This window comes from Oryctolagus cuniculus, chromosome 8 (genome assembly GCF_051225735.1).
Source record: "Oryctolagus cuniculus isolate XC-2025 breed Fujian yellow rabbit chromosome 8, ASM5122573v1, whole genome shotgun sequence".
Lineage (NCBI taxonomy): Eukaryota > Metazoa > Chordata > Mammalia > Lagomorpha > Leporidae > Oryctolagus > Oryctolagus cuniculus.
Window position 1 is genome coordinate 54,110,586 of NC_142874.1, and position 23,103 is coordinate 54,133,688.

Consider the following 23,103-nt stretch of genomic DNA (forward strand, 5'->3'; position numbering starts at 1 on the left):
ACTGAGCTCGCGCGTCCTGATATCACTCCGCTGGCATGGAGGAGGAGGAGGAGGTGGAGGAGCGAGAGGAGGAGGAGGCGGCGGCGGCGGCGGCGGCGGCGGCGGCGGCGAGCGGTTGATCATTGTGATGGTGGCAGCGGCGGCGGCGGCAGCGGCAGCCCAGCCGAGCGTTAGGGGCTGCTCTCCGCGCGGCGTTCTGCAAAGGACTTCACCGATCTACTTTTGCAGCCGCCTCGGACTGTCCATGTGTTTACTTCCCCCAGCCCGAGGATTCGGTATCTAGGTTCCTGTGAAATGCAACTGAGCAGCCAAAGTACTTTGAGAACACGGGGCGGCATAAACACCAAAACTTTTTTGTGGAAGGAAAATGCAATAAGCAAGCTTGCCGTTCTCCGATGCGCGGTGGAGTGAGTGTGTGTCGCGCCTGTCCGCACAGGAGGCATAGGCTTGTGTGTGTCCATGGGGTGTGTTTTTCGGTACGTAGGGAGAAAACGCTTGCCAACCACCGGAAATCTCCTGGAATTTATTAGAAAATAATGGATTATAAAAAGAAGGCAGGAGAGGAGCGGCGCTCGCCTTGAGTTGCAACCCGATTTGCTGCTGGCTCAGTTTGTTGTGATTCTTTTTGTTGATAGGTGTCTGATGGTATTCCGATAACACCCCCCCCACCCCGAGCTTTACAGTTTTTTTTTTAAAGGAAACAAAAAACCACCCCCAAAATCTCTCCCCTCCCTGCTTTTTTTTTTTCTTCGCCCCGTCGGGATCGCCGTTTGCATCCATGTGCTCGCGTCTCCCCCGCGTTCCACTTAAACTATTTTAATCCTTGGACCCAAGGAGGAGGCTGATCGGGGGGGGTGGATAAAAAAAGTTCTTCCAAAATAGTGTGCCCGGGGAGCAGGATGGGGGATTTCGCAGCCCCCGCTGCTGCCGCGAATGGCAGTAGTATTTGCATCAACAGCAGCCTCGGCGGGGCCGGGATCGGTGTGAATAATACTCCCAATAGTACTCCCGCTGCTCCGAGTAGCAATCACCCCGCGGCCGGAGGCTGCGGCGGCGGCGGCGGCGGCGGCGGCGGCTCGGCGGCCGTCCCCAAGCACAGCACCGTGGTCGAGCGGCTCCGCCAGCGCATCGAGGGCTGCCGGCGGCACCACGTCAACTGCGAGAACAGGTACCAGCAGGCTCAGGTGGAGCAGCTGGAGCTGGAGCGCCGGGACACCGTGAGCCTCTACCAGCGGACCCTGGAGCAGAGGGCCAAGAAATCGGGCGCCGGCCCCGGCAAGCAGCAGCACCCGAGCAAACCCCAGCAAGATGCGGAGGCTGCCTCGGCGGAGCAGAGGAACCACACGCTGATCATGGTGAGGGCGCACTGGCGGCGGGCTCGGGGCGCGCGCGCGCCGGGGGTGGGGAGTGGGGGCGTGGAGCTTCTTACTTGGGGGTACGAGGGACCGATTTGCACACGGGGTGCGGCGGGCTGAAGCCGAAGGGTTAACGTCAACTTTTCTGAGGAAAAAAAAAAAAGCTCCAGGCTGCCGCTACCTGTTAATCTGTCAGGGTTGTCAGATTTGGGGAGGAGAGGGCGAGAGGGGGAAAGCCAGTCACGACTGCGAGGGGCGGAGGGAGCCTCGAAGTGAGGTGCGGGAAAAGTTTCCCCCTCCCTCTCTGGGAGAGTGCACCCCTGAGTGGGAGCCGTGCTCCTCCTCTTCACCTCTCGCTGCGCCGCCCCAGACCCGTCCCCCTTCGCCCACCCTCTCGGCACCTCTGCCGGGTGCAGGGAGAAACGGATGCTGTGGCAGACCCTGTGCGGGGACAGGCCCTCGACACCCCTGGCGGGGACGCGGGAGCCTCTCGCCGCCTCTTCCTAGCTCACCCCTTTGGGGCTGAGAAAAGTCTGAGAATTTTGTGAATGAACTTTGAAGTGGGTGAGAAACGAACGAGCGAGCGAGGGCGGCTACGCGCGCGCGGTGCTCGCGGGAGCGCGCGGGTGCGCTCGGCTCGCCGCTCCAGACTCGGGGCTAGCCCGGCAGGTGGAGCCGCGGGCAGGGTGCACAGAGCAGTGGCCCCGGCGGGGGCGGAGGGGGACAGCTACGCCCCGCATTTGCGCCAGGAGTCCCCGCCACGCAACTTCGCTTGGGATTTCTTTTTCTCCCTCCTCATCCTAAACTTGCCCGCACCCAGCCGGCTCCACTAGTTTCCCCCTCCCCCCCGCACAACCTCCCTCTCCCCCGCTCCCTGCCAACTTTGCGGGGCTGTCTAATAAGCCCGGAGGAGTGGGAGGTAGCTGGGAGCTGAACGAGGCTTAAATGGCTGGGTGGGTGGGTTCGCCGCGGGATGAGCAGCCAATGGCTTAACTTCTCGGGGAGGAAGGGGCAGTTCCCACCCCCCTAAACCGGAGCGTGGAGCCCTTTCTCTTATCTCCCCTCTCCCGTTCTTTGGCTTTCCTTGGGCCGGGGGCCAGGCCGGAAGCCTGGGGAAGGTGTCTGCGCCCCTCCCCCCACCGCGCGGTGGGAACCGAGGGGCGGCCCCCGCGTCTCCCGTGCACTCCGCGCCTCGCTCGGAGGCGCACTGCCCGGCGCGGGCAAGCCGGCTCGGCGTGCAGCTTGGAAACCGCGCACGGCCCCCCGCCCGGGAGCCCTCGGCGACGGGGGTGGTGTCAGCGCCGCCGCGGGCTTTTGCCGGGCGCTCGGGCCGGCGCTCCGTGACAAAGAGCCTGCTGGGGGGAGGGGAGGAGAGGCCGCCGCGCGCGCCCCCGCCCCGCACGTGAAGAGGAACAATTTGTTTATCTTGGGCTTCAAGAAGCCTTCCCTCCTCCCAGTTCTCCGCGGCCGCCGGGCCCCTCCTCCCCGCCTGGTCGGCGCGATCCTGCCCAGTCCCGCCGGCTGCACCTCCCTCCTCCTCCTCTTCCTCCTTCCCGGCCCCTCCGGCCCGCCCTCCCCCTCCCTTCAGGAACGCGGCCGTGGGGGAGGGAGCGGGAGGCGCTTTGTCCGCCTCGCGGCCCGGCTCAGCCCCGGGGCCGCCCGGCTGGGAGGGGCGCCGCGCCAGCGACCCTGCCCCACCCCCGCTCCCCGCCGCGGCCTGGAGGGATAACCCGGGTCCCGGGGCCAGGGAAGGGAGGATTTCGCTCTCCAAACAGGAAGCCGAAACCGGGGCTTCACTGTAGCCTTGCAGATTGTACCCGGAGGCGGGGCCGGCCCTGCACCTCGGCCGTGGCTCGCGTCCCCCTTTCTCGTACCTGTGCGGCTGCCGCCCCCCACCCCCCACCCGCCTCCCAACGCGCTCCCAATGCGGGGAGGAGACCACTTTGTGAACCTGAGCCTGAAGGCGAATTCGAAAGGCACGTAGGATTTCGTCCTCGACCGCTCCACGCCCTCTGTCCGTGTGCGTTACACTCCACGCACACGGATTGCGTAGAAATGGGCTTCTCCGTGCGACCCTCAAATTCGCGTCCTATGGAGTCCCCCCACCCCCACCCCCCTTGGGGAAGGAGGGCGGCCAGACACACGCCGCACCAGTTGGGCGACCCTGGAACAAAAGCTAGCGCCGCTCCAAGGCCGGGTCGCTTTTGGCCAAGGCGAGAGATGCAGAGTTGGCGACCAGAAAGTTTCCGTGTTGGGGCCCTGTTCTCACGAGGTGCCCCTGTGGTCTCTGGAGTGGGGGGTGGCGGGACTCGGGGTGCGCGCGCCCGAGTGTAGTGTAACCGACCCTGCAGGTGCAGGTCAGCGCCGCATCCTGACATTACCTGGAAGGAGGCGGCCAGCCCCAGTCGGGGGTGTGCTTTTGCCAAGGGAAAGATAATGCTTACTTGAGTGGACCAAAGGCAGCGCCTGTCGATTTCACAGTGAATCCTAATGTAGCGGCTGGTAGATTTGAAAAACGATTGCCCGAGAGTAAGATTTTTCTCTCTGTTCTGTGTCAGTAATGGAGCCTATTGGTTAGATGTATGTAAATACCAAGGCCAGGTAGAAACTGGAGTAATATGCAAGCTGGGACTGTTTCACACGCGCATCTACCAGTGATGTCAGTGGGAAGCGTGTGTGAAACACTGACATTATTCTCTGTATAAGTCCTATTGCCTTCTAAAATCGTGAGTTTGAAAACTCCCCTTGACCTCTGAAATGACAGAGAATTTTAACTTAGACTATGTGTGAAATAAAATCTTAAAAATAGAGGTTACCAAAAAAAAATGTTGTACTTCATTTTCTTGAATTGACTGCTGGATTATGGCTGTGCTGTGCTGGGGCCCAGAGCAATTAAATTTAGTTCTCAGATTGGACTCCCTATTTGGAAAGCCCTAAAGGAAAGCCGAGGTCAACTCCAGCCCAATGCTAAGAACTGTGATGATAAAAATAAAAGCGAATAGGATTCTTTTCCTTCTCATTGCTACTGTTTACCTTCTAAGGGCCGATATGACCCAAAATACTAAGTATCGATTAGTTCTCTTTCTGCCTGGCTTGGGTTAAGAAGGCAGTCCAATGAGAGCTTTACCACTTTTGATTTGATTTCCTATCTTACTGTTGTAAGCATAGGCATGAAAAACCAAAAAGCAAACAAACGGAAAGCGTGATGGGTGAGGGGCGATGGAAATCTTTTCTGCCTCGAGGTTGGGTTCTGTGTGGTTCCTCCAAGTCCTGGCTGTGGAGCATATAGCACAGACTAGGTTGGAAGCTGCCTAGTCCCTTCTGAACACAATCAAGACCTTCCACCCCTACACCACCCCCCAACTCCTTCCTTTATTTATGAAGGAGATTCCTGCCCCACCAACACACACATACTTGTTGATGAGAACTGTTCCTTCTGCCTGATAGAAACTTTAAGTTGAAAAGTGTTTTATTTGTGATAACCAAAGGAGGTATTGTTTATTACCTGTACACGGAACTGAGCTCTTGGTTATAATTTCCAGATAAATGCCAAGTGGCAAGTTTGTTTTCAAAACCCAAGATGAACATGGTGTATAATCATTCAGGCACCTCAGTAAATGCACTGCACAGTTTTCAGAGTTCCAAAATGTTGTTAGTCTTCATTTGACCTTGATATGACTCATACTGTTTCCCTGACATCCTCATTTCCAGACTATGCTTAAAAGACTGCATACATCTGTGTGACCCTCTACCCTGAAGAGTTTATCACATAAAATTTATTTGCTGGTAAGCATATTAACTCCTGGGCATGGTATTGATGACAACAGCATCCTATCCAAAACGTTCTCATCCATCCCTGGAATAGATCCAGGAAATGTCAACATGCTGGTCTGGAGCTCAACTTCCTTGTATGTGAGCGTGGCTTGCCATTCCTTGTCCTATTAAAGGTGCATCACTGGCCCTGCATCCGGGTTTTTTGGCAGTCTTATACTTCTAGATCATTTCTGACTCTTTCCTGCAACAGCCTTGCCTTGGCTTATCCTGTTCTGCCCGCGTGGCTTACACACAGTTATCTTTTGGAAAACTTTCCAGAACCCAAGAGGGTGTGCTTTACATTTGTGAAAAGCTTTTTGAAATTTCGTCTCTGCCCTTCATGTGTTGATCTTTTCTGAACAGGCATTCTATTTCAAGTTCTAATACATGTTTAATTCTGTTGTGTTCTTTGGTTGCAGTACATTTTACTTAGGACTGGGCAGCCAGTGGTCAGCAAAGTAGAAGCACAGTTAATCATTAATTGTAATCTACAAAATGCTTTTTGACTGGGTTCCTACCTGGGGAAAGCGGAGTTTTCAGGCATTAGTTTCCTTGATACATTCCATCCTGTCGCATGAGAATTCTAAGGGCAAACTTGAGAATTTTGTGCAGGTTTTCTGCCACATGATAGGACAAACATGAGTATTCCTGGTGCATGGTTTACTGACATTTCTCTAAGAGGGATGCGGATCTTAACCAGTAAATAGAGTTATGGTCATATAGTTTTTTTCTGAATTCCTAGGAGACCAGTAGCCACCTGTTGTTAAAGAGGTTTTCTGATTGGCTTCTTTCACTTGCTTGAGATACAGTGCACTCTCTCTCTCTCTCTCTCTCTCTCTCATGCACACACACACAGAGGCACGTCTTGCATGCTACATAATACTTCTTGGATACATATGAAGTACTTATGTGTTATGTCACTTATGGAATGTCATTTGTGGTCAGTGTTCTGTGTCTGTTAATTGATCGTCTTGTGCTGAAGATGGATAAACTCTTCCTTCTTTTTGCACGTCATTCCATCACAGAGAACTATGAAACAGACCAGTCAGCCATCAGACTCTTAGAGAAAGAGGAACATATTTCATATTATGAAAATCTTGAGAATATTATGAAAATCTTGAGAAAGATAATATCTGCCTTGTGAGTCTCCTGTTGCTCTAAGGCTGATTATTGAGTTTTTGGATCCTCCAGTTGTTGGCTTTGTTTTTCCTTCCCCCTCCTGCTGCCAGCCTTTTGGTCTTTGCCAGCTCTTTAGCACCTTTACCAAAGAGTGGCAAGGACCAACAAGAAGAAGAGAAATTTAATTTGGGGGCTTCTGACTGTTAAAACCAATGAAACAATTGGGTAAGATACCATTTTGGGCTTAGTATGCATTTGACTTTATGTGCTGTTTATTCTTCCTAAGTACAAATAATAGAGAATAGACCAAATTTTTAATTTCATTCATTTGTTCAACAGTACTGGTGTATAGTCCATAATGCTTTGTGGAACTTAGAATGCTAAATCATGCCCTTGCATCCAAGATTTCTACAATATGTGTATTCTTGGTAGGTTTTTAGTATTATTCTAGCTTGGTTTAAGGGGATGCAGTTTTTTTTTTTTTTTTTTTTTTAATCAACGTGATTATTGATGTCAGTGACTTCTCAACAGTTTCAAGCTTTAGGATGTGATAGCCCCTTCCCATAAAATCTTATGGAAAATAGTGTGCTTTACTTTCCCGCTGTTTCAAACTACTTGGATGTTGATATTATCAAAAAAATAAAGCATGGGCAGCACTGTGGCCCTGGGGTTAAACCCATGGCCTGCAGCACCCGCATCCCATAAGGGCTCAGGTTGGAGTCCTGGGAAACAGCAGAGGATGTCCAAGTGCTTGACCCCCATGGAGGACCCATGTGGAAGACCCAAATGGAGTTCCTGGCTCCTGGCTTCAGCTTGGCCCAATCCTGGCTTTGCAGCCATTTGGGGAGTGAACCAGCAGATGGATGATCTTTCTCTGTGAATCTGACTTTCAAATAAATAAATAAATCTTTAGGAAAAAAAAAGAGGCTGATTGACAGATGACTGCCCCTCCCCCCACTTAAATCGTTAAAAACACAGCATGCTTTTCTCAGAGACACAGTCTAAAATTTCATTATTCTGGTTTGCGAGTTGGAAGTGTAGCTTCTGGAAAATCAGCTCTCACTAAGAATAAATTCCCCTTCATTTTTGTTGGTGTTTAAAGCACAAAATAAGATTATATAAAATCACTCCGAAAATGAAGTTAAGGGCCTGTTGTTTACACGTAAGCATCATAGGTTCCATGCACTGGGTCAGGGAACCAGCACCCTTTTTCTCCCCAGCCTGCCTGGCGGTCCCATCTGCTAAGCAGTAGATGGGCTTTTGAGATCCCTTCCCCTTTGGGGAGAGAGGCACAGCTTTCCCCAGGGCCGCATGCGCACATGCAAAGGGAGAAGGCAATTGCTCCTGTGGTGCAGATTTTCCTAAGGCAAGCTGTGCATACTATTCTTGGGGGAATTTAATAAAAATCCCAGAAGGCTTGCAGTATTTCCTCTGACATAAGAAAAGTGATTCCTTCAGAATAATTTAGGTACCTCCTTTTAACTCCATCAGGCCTCCTGTTGGTTGGAAATGACCTTTATGCAAAAGCAGAATCTTTTAAAATACTAACATTCATTCCTCTTTAACATTGGCTTAACAACTGCAGAGAACTTGAATATTTATTGTTATTTATTTAACTAACAACTTCCCACACTTCCTTTCTAACCCCTTAAATCTCCATCTTGTCAGGTCCAATCTGGTTGTGGAAGCCCCTCCGCTCCCAGCCCTCCCCTCTCTCTGCGCTTACTTCTGCATGTGAAGAAGTGATCAGGATGCATTTCTGTATATCTCTCCTTGTCTCACACAACATCTTTCTCCACCTCCAGAACATGTGTCTGGACAGGGGCTGCTTTCCCTTCAAAGCAAAAGGCTGAAGTGCTGTGAGTCTATGTGTGTAGATTCAACCTGGGCTGTAGCTGTGACTCAAAAGCATTGTGCGCCTCTAAAAGACAAGCGCTGCTTGTCCCCTTTCTTCTCCCAGTGGTTGGTTATTTTTCTTTCTTTGATTGTTTGCTGCACGCTGAAAGTAGCTCAGTGATTGAGAGTGACTCTACAGGGGTGGGGCTGCAGGCAGGGGCTTTAAGGAACTCGTGGTACTGTGAGAGAGGCAGAAGGGGATGAGCATTTTGGAGGCATCACCTGCAATGGATGGCAGGGGAGAGAGATGAATGAGACGTGATTGGTTTTGCCTGTTTGTAGAGAACAGACAGGACCCTGGTGCCTTGAGGGGTTTGCAGAGGCAACGTGTGCTTTGAGCACTGTACGCTGAACTTGCAGGCCTCGCTGAAATGCAGACGCGTGCTTCCAGGAGTTAATATCGATATTGCTTGTATCTGGAAGAAAATCACATTCCTAAAATATTTCCATGCTCTCTTAAATTACTACTGCTGCCATATGAATGGGCTTCCTGTGGGATTCCTTTAATTCAGTGGTTCTCAACTGGTAGAGATTTGCTCTGCACCCTGCCCTTGGAACATCTGGCAAGCTAGGGAGACATTTTGGCTTGTCACACTGAGGGGGCTGCTGGTGTCTAGTGGGTGGAGTCCAGGAAGCCTGGGAAATGTCCTATAGGGCACCCACAGCAGAAACTTACCTGAGCCAAAACACCAGTGTTGGTGTAGTTGAGAAACCCTGCTTTAACTGAGGAAATCCTCCAGGTTGAGGAACATATTCTGGGAGATGCAGTTACACCACGTGGCTTTACTCCAGCTTTTCAAGAAGATTCTCAGTGCTTAAAGAGTAGAGATGCTGTGACAAGGTGGGGAGTACCTGGGAAGAAGTGGGAGCATTGCTGTGCCGTATCAGCTGTGTCCCAGCTGTCATGGGACAGTCTGGCTTTTTACTTCCTGATCATGGGCTCCGTCGCTTTGCCTGTCAGGAAGGTGAGGAGTTGTCACCCTTTTTATCTCAAGGAGTGATTGTTAATATCAAATGAGTTTGTTTATGTGAAAGTCTGAGAGCCCTTTTGGGCTGCACAGATGCTGGGCCTGGTTCATGAATTATTTTCATTTTACTTGTTGCCTCCTGCTCAGATGCGAGACTTGCAGGAGAGTACTTTGAGGCATATTTCAGTCACGTATACGCCAAGGTCTAACAGATCTGTCCTGCGCAAATGCTTCGTGTTGGGCATTGTTGTAGCCACTGGGGAGCAAGTGGTGAGTGGCCATCCCTGTTCTCACTGGACTGTATCTGGGCATCATTTCACATTTCAGATTTCTTTAGGAAATGATATTGGGATTTTGTTAGACATGTTATTGGAAAACATTAATAAACTAACATCTTAAGGGTGCTAGAATGCTTTATAGCTTCTTGCAAGCATTACTTTCTGTAACAAAATTTATTTTCTACTTTTGAATGTTTATTTAATTGGGGGGGGGGAGATCCCATCCATCTGCTTGTTCTCTCCTTTATGTCCGCAATGGCCAAGACTGGGCCAGGCTGAAGCAGGAGCTGGGAACACAACCCTGGTCTTCCATGTGGGTGACAGGAGCCCAATTCCTTGAGCCTTCACTGCCACCTCCCAAGGTCTGCATCAGCAGGAACCTGGAGCCCGGAGCCAGAGCTGGAAATCAAACCAGTGATTTCAGTGTGGGATGCAGGCATCTGGACAGTTAGGCTAAATGCTTATCCTGCAAATTTCGCTTTTTATTTTGCAAATGGGATTATTTGGAGTGGGGAGAGTATTAGTTGGCATGCTGAAGAATAAGCTTAAGGGTATGGTTTGACATGCGGCAGATGACTGTCCCCGTGTTCACAAGGTGACCCTTGTTGCTGGAGGATTGCAACTTGCCATCAAGCCTTTAGAGAAATGAGACAAAGCAAAACGAGAAGGAAGCAAGCAGGGGGTACGAGGGCTTGAAGCCATGGCGCATGAAGAAGAGCTGGAAGACCTGGAGGTGTTTAGTCTGATCCGGGGACTGATAGGGTTCCTTTCTTTGAAGGGCTGTCATGTGAAGACAGGACTACCTGTGCTCTTTCTGGCCTCAAGGGGGTAAATGTAGGTTCTGTAGTTGGCAGTTACTAGGAACCCGTTTTTAAATACATATTTAAAAACCCAAATTTTACAAAAATTAAAGCTGTTCAGAGGTGAAATGGGCTGTCTTGATGGGTGGCAATGAGCCAGCAGAAGTTGTTCAATTGGCTGGAACGTTGGATAAGGACAAGGACAAGGGCTGTTCTCTATTCATTGTTACAATCCTGATGACTGGAAAAGGACCTGCCTGTGCACAGGAAGAATGCTAAGCATGTGTGGCCTACATTGCTAAATGGAAGTAGGTAAGAAGTGACTTACTCCACTCCTTCCATGTTACTGCCTTTCTCGGAAGTTACCCTGGTTTCTCTCTAGAGCTTCTCCTGCTTACCTGTGTATATTGCACATAATCACACAGGAGTTTTTGTACATAATTGGAATCACTTTATAATACTTATCCGGGGACCAGCGCTATGGCACAGTGGGTTAAAGCCCCAGCCTGCAGCGCCAGCATCCCATATGGGCACCGGTTCAAGTCCTAGCTGCTCCTCTTCTGATCCGGCTCTCTGCTATGGCCTAGGAAAGCAGTAGAAGATGGCCCAAGTCCTTGGGCCCCTGCACCTGTGTGAGAGACCCAGAAGAAGCTCCTGGCTCCTGGCTTCAGATCAGATCAGCTCTGGCTGTTGCATTCATTTGGGGAGTGAAACATCAAAGTGGAAGACTTCTCTCTCTGGCTCTACCTCTCTCTGTCTTTCAAATAAATAAAATAATTCTTAAAACAAAAAAAACTTTTCCAGACCATTTTAGCACAGATGATGGTTGGGTCCCCCTAAAAATATGGCTTAAAAAAGTTTCAACTCTCATAACTAGTGTTGAGCTTTATGCAAACATCATTTTTAAGGGCTGCATAACTGCCAATTAACACATCTTACAGGTCTGATGTTCTTTCCTTTCAGCTGATGCTAGAGAGGATTGTATTGATGTAGGAGCTCCGTTAACTAGCCCCTGACCATTCTGGGAAAATGGGAAATTCACTTCCGTGTACAGATGTGTAGTTGTCTTTATTTTCCTAAGCTTTGAGTTTCCTGGGCCTTTATTTGTGGAATGTATTTCGGCTGGTGATGCATCTGTGCTTCTGGGGGGCAGGGAGGGTCTGTGGATGCAGATCTGAGTGGCCATGAAAGTCTCAAGTCTGTGAGTTGCCACTTCCTATGGCTTAAATTACCCTGACTAATCCAGTCACCTGTGTGACATGGTAATAACAACCTGCTGACCCCGCCAACTGTAGAAAATGCAGCGGAATGGACTTGCCTTGACAGTCACCCTGTCGCATTTGGTTAGACAGTGAGAAGTCCTATCAGTTTTCATTATTCACAGGTGCTGAAGTGGCCTGAAGACCGCCCTTCATCAGCATCCCAGGCTCCTTTGATTTACCTCTGACAGGGCGCTTCCCTACCCCAAGCTGAGACTGTCTCTGTTTTCACAATGGCTGGAGCCCTCTGGCCCCAGGATCTGTGTGCTCTGGGCGGCTGCTTGCCTGGAAGGGTCCTCCGAGCAGTTGCATTGGCTAAATAGCCATGTTCTCCCAAGGGTCCTCCGTGCCCACATGGCTTTCCTTTGGGTCGGTTTGAAGAAGACCCAGATTAAGGCACTTGGTAGTGGGGTCCTTGCCTGCCCCTGCTTCATCCTGAGGACCCTAACTTTGGTACCTCCTGGCTCCCACACCTCTGCCCTCTTTCCTGTCCCCTTTACCACTGCCTCATGTTTTACCGTTGTCACAGTGACAAGTACAAGTTACGGCGTGCAGTGATCTGAACCAGAGAAATAAACCAAGGGTGGGAACTCAAGGGATTGGTGGAGGAGGGAGCTAGATTTTACACATCATTCTCTCCCCAGTGATCCCCGAGCTAAGCACTCTGCTGCCATCTGTGACCTGGATGATAATTAGCCTTTTTTTAGGGGCCATTTAGCTGGGCCACATAGTTTAGTGAGAAAAGCCTTTGGCCAGCTATGGCAGTGCAGCCGCGTGTTCAGTGCAGGCTAGCGAAGTGGGGCTCATTCTAGACACAGCAGGACCTCTTCTGTTGCTTAAATAGCCAGGGTTGATTGTGTCCATAACACAGGAAAATTCGCTGCTAATCTGGAACCCAGGCCATCCGATATGATAAACTAAGAGGTTGAGATTCGTGGAGCTGCCTCTGGGCGTGCGATGACTTCCGCCTTAGCCTTTTCCTGGAGTGTTGAGCTGCTCACTTGTCCCTCTGAGGAGTGAGTGCCGTCTTACTGTTTTTGTGGTTGCTTCTGATTTTTACTACATCGGTTTCTTTCATTTCTCCCGCTAGAGTTTCTTTTAAGAAGGACTTTCACCTACACATAAGTAGCCAACTCTTGGCGTTTTGCAGAAGTATCACACTTTTATGTTGATTGGAGATGAATAAATGGTTATCTAAACGATTTGAATGCTAGTTATGTCACAGCTGCTTATGACTAACAGATGAAAACAATTTTCCAAAGCCATTGAAATTTCAACTATACTGCAATAAAAGTATAATTTGTAATTCCTTTGAAAAACATTTTCTTATTTTTCTTTTAAAAAGGTCCAGAGATGATTTGTAATAGATACAAATAAATGGCTACAATTAGGTCCTACCATATTATATAGTTCTTTTAAAAATATAACTTACACAGGGCCGGCGCCGTGGCTCACTTGGTTAATCCTCTGCCTGCGGCGCCGGCATCCCATATGAGCACCTGGTTGCTCCTCTTCCAATCCATCTCTCTGCTGTGGCCCGGGAAGGCAGTGGAGGATGGCCCAAGTGCTTGGGTCCTGCACCTGCATGGGAGACCAGGAGGAAGCACCTGGCTCCTGGCTTTGGATTGGCGTAGCTCCAGCCGTAGTGGCCATTTAGGGGGTGAACCAGCGGAAGGAAGACCTTTCTCTCTTTCACTGTCCAACTCTGTCAAATAAAAAATATATATATATAACTTACAAAAAGTATGTTTCACACTTGTTTTTTTTTAAAAAAAAGAAAGAAAATGCAGAAGTTCAAGGCTAATCTTGACAGAAGAGCCATGAAGAGTTTAGTAACTGTGGTTATGAATGCCTAAATGCGGGGTTCATGTTAGCATTTATGCAAGGCAATGTGACACATATGAGAACTTGACACAATTTTCAGGATACGAAGTCAAAGAAATGAAATAAAAGTGGCTTACTTTCTTGAGTGTGGACTTCAGAACTGTCTAAGTGATAAGAAAGCCAGAATTCCCCTGGGGGTTAAACGTACTTTCCCTTTGCTAGCTCCTATCTATTCCTACTCCTTTGTCCCCACGTTAATCCACTGTGGTATTTCAGTCCATCCTTTCTCCCAGTCTTGGGGAGGAGCGTGTGTGGCTGTAGCAGGGGGCAAGCAGGTGGTGTTTGTCTTTAATCACTGAAGGTATTTCCTCATGGTGGGGTGTGCGCATGCGCACCCTGGGCACTGGCCCAGCTCTGACAGTTCTCATCCTGCAGTAGCCCTTCACCCGAAACCCCTGGTGTTTGGTAAACTGAGCTGGTTTATGTATCCAAGCTCAGAAGGCTTTACATCTAAATGGCCGAAAATGTAGTTTGCGGTTTAACTCGGAATTCCTCCATGGTTTGCAGCTGTTATTAGGTTTTTTAAAAAATCATGTTGATTTGCTGCACTGAAGCATAGGACCAGTGATTTCAGCTGGTGCTTAGTTCTCAGCGCGTGCAGAAGGAATGTTTGAGAAAGGTGTTTGGCCTACCAGTAAATAACCATCCTCAAAAACAGTATAGAGTGGAATATATCTGCAGCCCGCCACGAACTGGGAGTAGAACTGGTGCCTTTGAGGGTGTGACCATGTGACAAACTGGTACTTTCGGGGATCAGGCCACTGAAATGCAATCGTTGCCTTTTTAGCATTTGATCCTGTTTTTAGATTTAAAAATATTGATAGGAATCATTGGGGGGGCATTTTTTTTTTAAAAATTAACTATTAGATTTGTGGTTGAGATTGGAATACTTACAAATGTGTAAGGATAGTTTTCAGTGAGGGAATGTGATGGTAGGGTGTGCTATGAGAATCAGGTGTTTGTTCCCTCCTGGGAGGCCCCGGTTGTTTGGGTGACTGGTATGGTAGGCTTCGTGTTTATCTGAGGTCTGGAATGTCACAGGTTCCTGTCTTTGCTTCCCTCTTGATTCTCAAGTGATGGTGTAGGAGTGACGGTCCTGGCTCCTGGGGTGGGAGCAGCCATATATGGAAGAGGAAGGAGAGATTGGCTAGCCTTGGCATGCTCATCCACTTTTTCTAATGCCATTTTCATTACACTGTTAACAAAGGTAGTGGGTACTTTGAGTAGTTATTTATGTCTGTCTTTTCCTTCACAGTGTAATGCACATTTCACTTGTTTTCTTCAACTTTTCATAATATATGTGTTTATGATACACGGAAGAGCAATACGTTAGAGAAGAGAGATAATGAGCTTTGACAGACTCACAGAAATGAGATTGTAAGAGGAGGAAGCCAGAGGGTTGTTTCAGAAAAGGGTTGGATCACTGGGCTTGAGGAAAATCTTCCACATAGTCTTCAATGTGAAAATTCACAGGTTGTAGGAAGAAGTGACTACTTTTGTGATATTAAAAAATTAACCATTTTTATAGTTTAAAAGACTCCAGTTAAATTTTCAACATAGAATTTTAGATGCAGAAATTCAAGATACTGCATAATGAAATGGGAGGAGGAAACAACAACCCAGCTGTTGATGTTAAAATTCCTTGGGTTGTTCCCGCTGCCCATGAACTTTAACTTTTCTCTTAGGTTTTGAGGAACCTTTGTTTCATAGCCATTTACACAACAGTCATTTTCCCCTCCCTTTGGTGGCTGCTGCATTTGGAGAAACCACCTTCTGGAAACTCATTCATTCAGCACCAACTTGACTTCGCCCTTGATCCTGGCCTTCCCAACTTGGGACCCCTTGCAGTCTTAGTGTCTGTAGAGGAGAGTGACCATGAGTTGGGTTAAGTGACGCCTACTGTTGCACATCATTTCTGTTTTCTGCAAGAATGAGAATACTAGCAGACCAGAGTGAGATACTGATGGCGGTGAAGAGTGGGGAGGGATGAAGTCCATGTCCCGTAAGACCAGCAAGGCTTGGGGGTGGCTCTTCCTCCCCAGGGCCAAATCTTGCCCTTTTTCATAGTGGGGGTCGTGATGATGGACAGGAGAATCTAGAACATTCTGGAATATACTAGTGTATTGTTCCTTAGGGAGAGAAGAGGGGGGCCTTTAAGGAGAATTTCTCAGAGAAAGCAAATGTTTAGGCAGCTCCAGCCGAGTGAGCCGAATAGTTCTGTTTGGTTACCATAGGCTCTCAGCAGCAAGGTCTCTAGCCTTGATTAGGGGATTGCTTGGGGTGGGGGTGGGGGGTCTCAGGAAAGAATGACAGAGCCAAAAGGTTTGGCTTTCCCCCTAGATTTAACCCACTGTCACTGGGGATCCGAGTGAGAAGCTCCTTTAAAATGTCCAGCTTTTCTTCTCTCCACACCCAGGAGCTGCCTGTGCTCCACCCCCACCCCATTCCTCTGTCTTTTGTTCCATGAATAAATATTATGTGGTTTGGTGCTCATTACTCTTTGATATGAAAAAAGGCAATTCATTAGGTTGAGGGAGGAGGAGGAGGGAGCCACCATTTTTCACCGAGTGCATCAGGCGCGGTTACACTGATTTGAATTCCCAGAAAAGTAATAAAGCAGTGAAAATAATGATAAGACAGCTCCTGGGCTGACAGCTGCGCGGCCCCCGGGACGTGGAGCTGGGCCCCCGGGTTGCGTGCGGCAGGACAATATTGTAGAGCATATGGTGCTGCAGCAGGCCAGTTGTTGAACTCAGCGGCCGGCTTTTGTTTGGGGAATTCCCCCAGCGCTGGGGCCATCCTAGCTCTTCAGAGACTTCTAGTCTCATTGGCAAGAGGACTCTTGGCCCCAGGCCAGCCTGGCTGTCCCGTGGCTGACTCAGGCCACGTGGAAAAGCGCTTGCTTGGAGAGCGCTCACTCCTCCCTACTTGGGTCACTAATCATTTGTTCAACAAGTATAAATTGGGATATTTTCCTATAGCAGCCCAGTGGCAACATTACAAAGGGACATTTTGCTATGGGAATGCCAGTTAATTATCAGATGCATGAATTCATTGGGGCTCAATACTTCTTGTGAGAGTGAAAGTTGTTTTGTTTTGTTTTTAGTGCTTTTCAGAGCCCTTTGCACATTACCTCTTCATTCTTAAGGCTTGAATAGCCAAAAGCAGCAAGTTGGTTAGGGTAGAGCTGCTGCTAGAAAGGAGAGAGAGAGAAAAAGAGAGAGAGAGAGAGAGAGAGTCCCTGTCTATCTAGTTTTTAGAAGATGGTGCTGAAATAGGCCTTTTGCCTAGCATGGTTCTATTTTTTTCAGTGTGTGAAGCTGACATGTGTGTGTGTGTGCATAAAAAGGCTAATTAACTCCACTTTCCTCAGTGGGGGTCTCCTTGGCTGCCCTGTTAGTGGGCTCCACAGTGGCCAGAGCTCAGCCATCAGCCTGAATCCATTATGACTTCAACCTCTACATGGTTTTGGTCACCCATTTTGGCTCCTTTCCTTTGGATTCCAAAGTGCAAAGGATGATCCAGACGGCCTGCCCAGGCCTGGAAGAGGTTCCCTCAAACATAGCAGACGGCGAGTCGGGGGGAGAATCACACTCCATGAGGAAAAGGGCTGTAGCCCGTGCTCTTGTGCTCCGTGCACGAGAATATTTTTATTTCAGGAGCTAAAAGGAGGAAGTGGGTGGTGTGTGCTCTCGGTTCGAGGAGCACCGAGTATAACCATAATCTTGGTCTCTGTGCGATCTTTCTTGCCGAGCACCCATGAAGGCTGGCTGGGTGGTGGTGCTGAGATGAGTGAATTTCTTTTTCTCATGCGCAAATGTCATTACAAGGCCGAATCTGCTGGGGAAAAAAAGACGCATAGGTGTGCATATGCATACATATTTCTATGATGTTCTCCTAATCACTACTCAGATATTATTTTGTAACACTGGGATCTGCCAGGGAAACTCATATGTTTTGCAGGCCTTGGTTTTTACATTTTTGAGCAGTGGCCTTGAGAAAATGTTTTTAAGTGGAGAAGAATAGGTCTGTGTATAAATCTGCTGTAAATGGGTGTGCACTGGCTAGAGAGCTCCGGGAACAGGAAAGTTTATGCCTGTGCCCCTGGAGGTGGTTCAGGCCATCCTGAGAAACCATCAGGGGGCTGTTTTGTGTTGATTTGCTAGGTTGGCTATATAAGCTCTCTACATGTGTGAATATGCCTTCAACCTCAGCCTAATAGTGTGTTTATACAAGGCGAAGTCGGGGGAGTAGCACGTCTGCTTTTATTTTCTCTGTGTTTCCCAAGTTAGAAGACCAATTTGTATGTTCTCTGCCTTTGAGACATGGAAGAAAGAAGATAATGAAGGGCTTGACTCTTCCTTATGCTTGCCCTGAGTGCTGTAGAGCCAACGACAGCCACTTGTAGGGGTTTTACTGTAACTGTCACAGCCTCTTGGGGAGCAGAGATGGGAGAGATGGAAGAAGGGGTGCGTGGGGAACAAGAAGAGAGCTAGAGGGATAGCTGGAGAGAAGAGGGGGAAGGTGGGAGAAGAAATGATAAGACATTTTTGGTTGTTAAGAATGGGTGAAGGGGTGGGCCTCTGGCTCCGTGGTTAAGACACCCCTTGGGACGCCTGCATCCACAGGGAGGGAAGTGTCTGGGTTGAAGTGCTGGCTTCCTGCTGATGCAGACCCTGAGAGGCATAGGTGATGGCTCAAGCCCTGAGTCCCTGCCTGGAGTGAGTTCCCGACTCCGGACGGTGTCCTGGCCCAGCTCCAGGGACTGTAGGCATTTCGGGAGTAAGTCAGCAAATGCCTCTGTCTCTCTGCCTTTCAACAAAAAAAGAATGAGTGAAAATTCAGACAGATGAAGTGTCTTTGTTTCCATTTAATTACATCTGTAAATATTTTTATAGCTATTTTATATTTGAGAATAATATTAAATGTTCTAATGACGAGACATGTTTAAGGGACAAGTGGAGCAACAGTGAGACCCAATTCACTTACAATGTCACCAAATAAATAGGTGGCAAAGCAAAAATGGGAACAGATTTTTGAATGTTCTACCTTAGGTACAGCTTTCCCAGCTGGATGAAGAAAGGAGAATCTGAAAATCTAACCATGTTGTTTTATAAATTATTAACAAATATAATCTTCAGGGGTTATGGGGACAGTTCAGTTAAAAAAAAACTTGCCTCCTAATGTGATTCGTATTATAATTATTTAATACCTGAAGGACTCTTATAATTGAATTTTAGGGTGTTTCATTTACATTCAAGCTGGCAAGAGATGCAATACTATCACTTTGTGGTCCTCTAATTGCTGTCCCAAACATTCACAAAATGCCCTGTGATTCAATTATAAGTATCTTCTAGGGACTGTGCAATTATATACTATGTGGTTATCAGTATAAAGCGCTGGGGGATACTAAGCCAATCAGATTGCTTCCATGGTAGATGTGCGTAACCTTGTAATTGATAACAGAAGGTTCTTTGGATAATACCACAAATTTTGTAAGGGTGACCACTGTAGTTTTAGGGCCATGCATATTACATGTAACAGTAGACAGTAGCTCCTTTTAATAGGAATCCATTTTGGGTGCTGGCACTGTGGCTTAGTGGGTAAAGCCACCGCCTGCGGTGCCAGCATCCCATATGGGTGCCGGTTAGAGTCCTGGCTGCTCCACTTCTTATCCAGCTCCCTGCTAATGCACCTGAGAAAGAAGCAAAAGGTGGCTCAAGTGCTTGAGGCCCTGCGCCCACCTGGGAGACCTGAAGGGGCCTCCTGGCTTCTGGCTTGAGATCTGCCCAGCCCTGGCCATTGTAGCCATTTGGAGAGTGAACCAGGGGATGGAAGATTCTCTCTCTCTCTCTCTCTGTAACTCTGCCTTTCAAATAAATATAATCTTTTTTTTTTTTTATTTTTAAAGAAATCTATCTTTGCTGTCCCCTCATTTAAAAATAAATACAGGCATCAATGTAATCTTCAAAATATTTTTGATAGTGCTGATAACCAGCACTTTAAAGTAAATACCCATTGACACAGTAATCAAATAGTGAGCCAACATATGTGTCCAGAATGAATGAAATACGAAGTCTAAAGATGTGGGCCAGAAACCTCTTGTAGCCTTCAGTGCAAGAAAGGGGGGGGGGAGAGTACAGTTGTGTACATAAAGCTGTGTCTTTGTAAAACTGAAATTTAACCAAGAACAATACAAGAAAATATGCCACACATAGAAAATAATTACTAGATGAGAGTACCTGTAATCTTTGAATTAGAGAACAGAGACCCAGCCTTCTCAGAGATGCTTGTGCCAGTGAGAAGTCTTCAGCCTGCTCCTCCCAGGGTACCACACAGGCATTTACTTGCCGAGTTTGCCTTCTTCCAAGAGCTCTTTAAAGTGGCCGCCCGCTCAACAGCAATTGCTTCTGAGTGGTGTTCAAACAACCCTGACACGAGTCCCTTGGTATATCATTATCTAGTCTCATATTTAACCTTCTTCTAATAGCCTCCCCAAAGTCCAGCGTTGTCAGCCAGCGCCAGAGGAAGTTATAAAAGGTGTTTTTCCCCCTCTTGACTGCACAGCTGTGAGAAACATCGCTATCCAAAGCCGTCTTTGTTTTTCCCTCTTTGTCCTAAGGGGGAACCAGGTAGTTGTGAAAGTAAAGTGACCTGTTGAGATAGGCCAAGCTTTGTGGCAAGTGTCAATACATTAATAAGAACTTCTCTTTTTCCGGTTTTTGCTGAGTCTCTTGCTTGATTAACTCTATTCTTATAGGAGAGAAGGGCAGGGTGTATGTGCATTCATGGACTGTGTGCCTCTCTTTCTGCCTTCTTAAGTGTGTTATTACTGAAGCATGCATTTCAGTAGGAGGTCAGGTACAAGCTGCAGCATTGTGGACAGGTCTGGGGACAGTGGAAGTGCTTATACTGGCAAAGGCCCCGCCCTGCGCCTCCTTAGAGCAAACAAGTTCTGCTTGCCTGCTTGCTCCACCATCTCATGTCCCTAGGAGCAGTGTATGGAAATGATGACAGCTCTGTCGTCTGATATAGGAATTGCAGTGTGTTCCCAAGTTTACATGGGTGGGGAACATCCAGAAGGTCTCATTCTGAGTGGACACCAGAGGCAGATGACCCCAAAGACCCTTCCCAATCACTGTGTCACATCTGGGGTCTGGCATTGTGTTGGGGCAACAGGTGGACCTGCTGATGTCCTGGTCCCATGGTCAACACCAACTGCCTGGCAGAGGTGGACGAGATGGGCCCTGGAGGGGAGAGCTAGATCGCAGAAGAAACGAAACGCGTAAGAGGGAGGAACACGAGGAGACCTTTTTGTGTGTTGACTCTTCATTACTTGGAATTGATTTTTGAAGTAGAGAGAAGGAAAGTTTCTCCACCCTCCTTGGAGACCATTTGTGCAGATCTGTTCTCTCTTCCCTTCCTGGCTCCTTTCATTCTGAAGCATCTTTGTGATTCTGCACGCATTTCCAAGGTACCTGCTGCCCCTGCAGCAAAGCCTTCAAGGTAGCTGTGGGTGTGCAGAAGGGAGGCCTGCCCCTTGGGCCTGAGCTCCTCCCTGTCCTCCCTCACTTAGGAGACCGCTGACATGGGTGCTGCACACATGGGAAGATACCACCAGCCTTTCATCGCCGTGGAGGTCTGCTGCTTTGGAAGGTTTCCCCCAGTTTTCTCCTGCCCTCTTCTGTAGTTTCCCCAGGCCAACACACCCAGCCCATAACTTCCTCTGGATGGCTGGCTAGTCTGGCTGCATCTCACACGCAGAATTTCTGATGACCAAATACAACAAATGCTCCCACTGTCAGTTCTGTCTCGGACTCACCTCCCAGTTGGAGAGGCGGTTTGGTCTCATGTCCATAGAACCTTCCATAGGGAGCCAGGAAATGGGGTAGAGTTCAGGCTCTGCTACAGCAAACTGTGTCACCTTGAACAAGTCAGTCTCTGAGGGCCACAAAGCTCATGGTTGAAAACAGTTTTTGTATTGTTTGACGAATATGCGAGACATACATTTTTGTGGGGAACAGTGCAACATTTCAACACACGTGTACAGCATAAGCAGATCAAATCAGGCCGTCAGCATTTCCATTTCCTTTCCTTTGTGCTGGGAGCCTACCAGCTCCCCTCTTCCAGGTCTGCATGCAGGATGTAATATATTCTTGTGAACTATAATGGCTCCACTATGCCGTGAACGTTAGAGTTTGTTTCTTCTATTGACTATGTTTTGGTTCCCGCTATCCAATCTCCTTCTGTTCCTCTCCTTAATGCATCCCAACTTTTAGTAATCTCCATTGTAAGTTCAGATTGGCTTGAAAAACTTTCGCATATGAAAGAGAACATGCAGTATTTATCTTTCTGTGTCTGGTTTATTTCCTTTAACATAATTACCTCTAGTTTATCCATTTGTTTCAAATGTCAGGATTTCATTCTTTTTTATTGTTGAATAATATCTCATTGTGTATACACAAAAACTCATGGTTTGATTTGATTGATTTGTAAGGATACAGATTTATGACATTGAAATTTTGCATAATCTTGTGTAGCCATGCTGACACTGCCTTAAATACGTATCCTTCTTTCTGGCCAACGAGAATCCTTCATCACAACAAAAATAAAAGAGGACCTGGGGCCTGTGTTGTGGTACAGCAGGTTGAACCACTACCTGTGATGCCTGCCAGCATCTCTTAGGACTGCTGGTTTGAGTCTTGGCCACTCCCCTTGATCCATCTACCTATTGACGTGCCTGGGAAAGCAGCAGAAGATAGCCTGACTATCTGGGCCCCTGTACTCCCTGGGAGACCTGGATGGAATTCCAGGCTCCTGGCTTGAGCCTGTCTCAGTCCTGATCATTGTGGCCATTTGGGGAGTCAATAAGCAGATGGAAACATCTCTCTGTCTCTCCCTTTCTCTTTGTAACCCTGTCTTTCAAATAAATAAATAAATTCTTAAAATAGCCGTAGTAAGGAAAAAGTCCTTGACTTTCCCTGACGTGACTGGAGGGTTTTGCCCAGAGATCAGTTTGCAAGCTTCCTACCTGTGGACATGCGCTCTGCTTGGAAATCAGCTGTGTGGAGTTAGTGGGGTCAGCAGGACAGGAAGGGATGTTTCCTACTTCTGCTGGTTGTCTTGGTGTGGAGCCCCAGCCACCCTTTTCTTCATGGTCTTCCAGCACCCGCTTCATGACCTGGTGGCTGTCCAGCAGCGCCTGTGGGTGAGTGCCAGCACTGGGAGATGGACACACTTAGAGCAGAGATTAGGCCTCACTCACAGGATGAGCTCCATAAATGTTTCTTGAATAGATCTGAGCTATGATACTGACTGTTTCGTTACATCCTATTAATTATGGCCTTGTCCTGACTTTCAGGGCTAGATTCCAGAATATGGCTTGCGAGGGAGGCCTGCGAGCTTTTCTTCTAGTGGCCCGGGGCCACTTTTCTTAGCTTTCAGGTGGTACTTATCTGTCTGCTACCCAAGAGCAAGACCTAGGCATACTTTTCTGTAATGTCATTTCTGAATGATTTTTAACTAACGCCCTTCCTTCATTAAGGCCAAATAATACCCCAAGGATTTAATCAGATTTAAAAAATCATTTCAGAAACTACAGTGGATATATGTAGAGGAGCCTCAGAATACTTGTTAGCCTCTCAATTTCTTGCTGGTGGACTGTCTCAAACAACTTACCACTGTGCTACTTTTAGATGAACTTCCTTCAGGAAATGTGTGTTTGCACAGTT

The 23,103-nt window shown here is 48.1% G+C and overlaps 1 protein-coding gene across 1 annotated transcript in view; it reads left to right on the forward strand.

The window, feature by feature from the left end:
- The first annotated feature begins 766 nt into the window (after nt 1–766).
- The window catches only part of MAML3 (mastermind like transcriptional coactivator 3), a 474,643-nt gene continuing 452,306 nt past the window's right edge, over nt 767–23,103 (forward strand). The window contains exon 1 of the mRNA XM_002716951.6: nt 767–1,355. Within this exon, the coding sequence (XP_002716997.3) occupies nt 900–1,355 (456 nt within the window). The 5' untranslated portion in view covers nt 767–899. The remainder of the gene's footprint in view (nt 1,356–23,103) is intronic.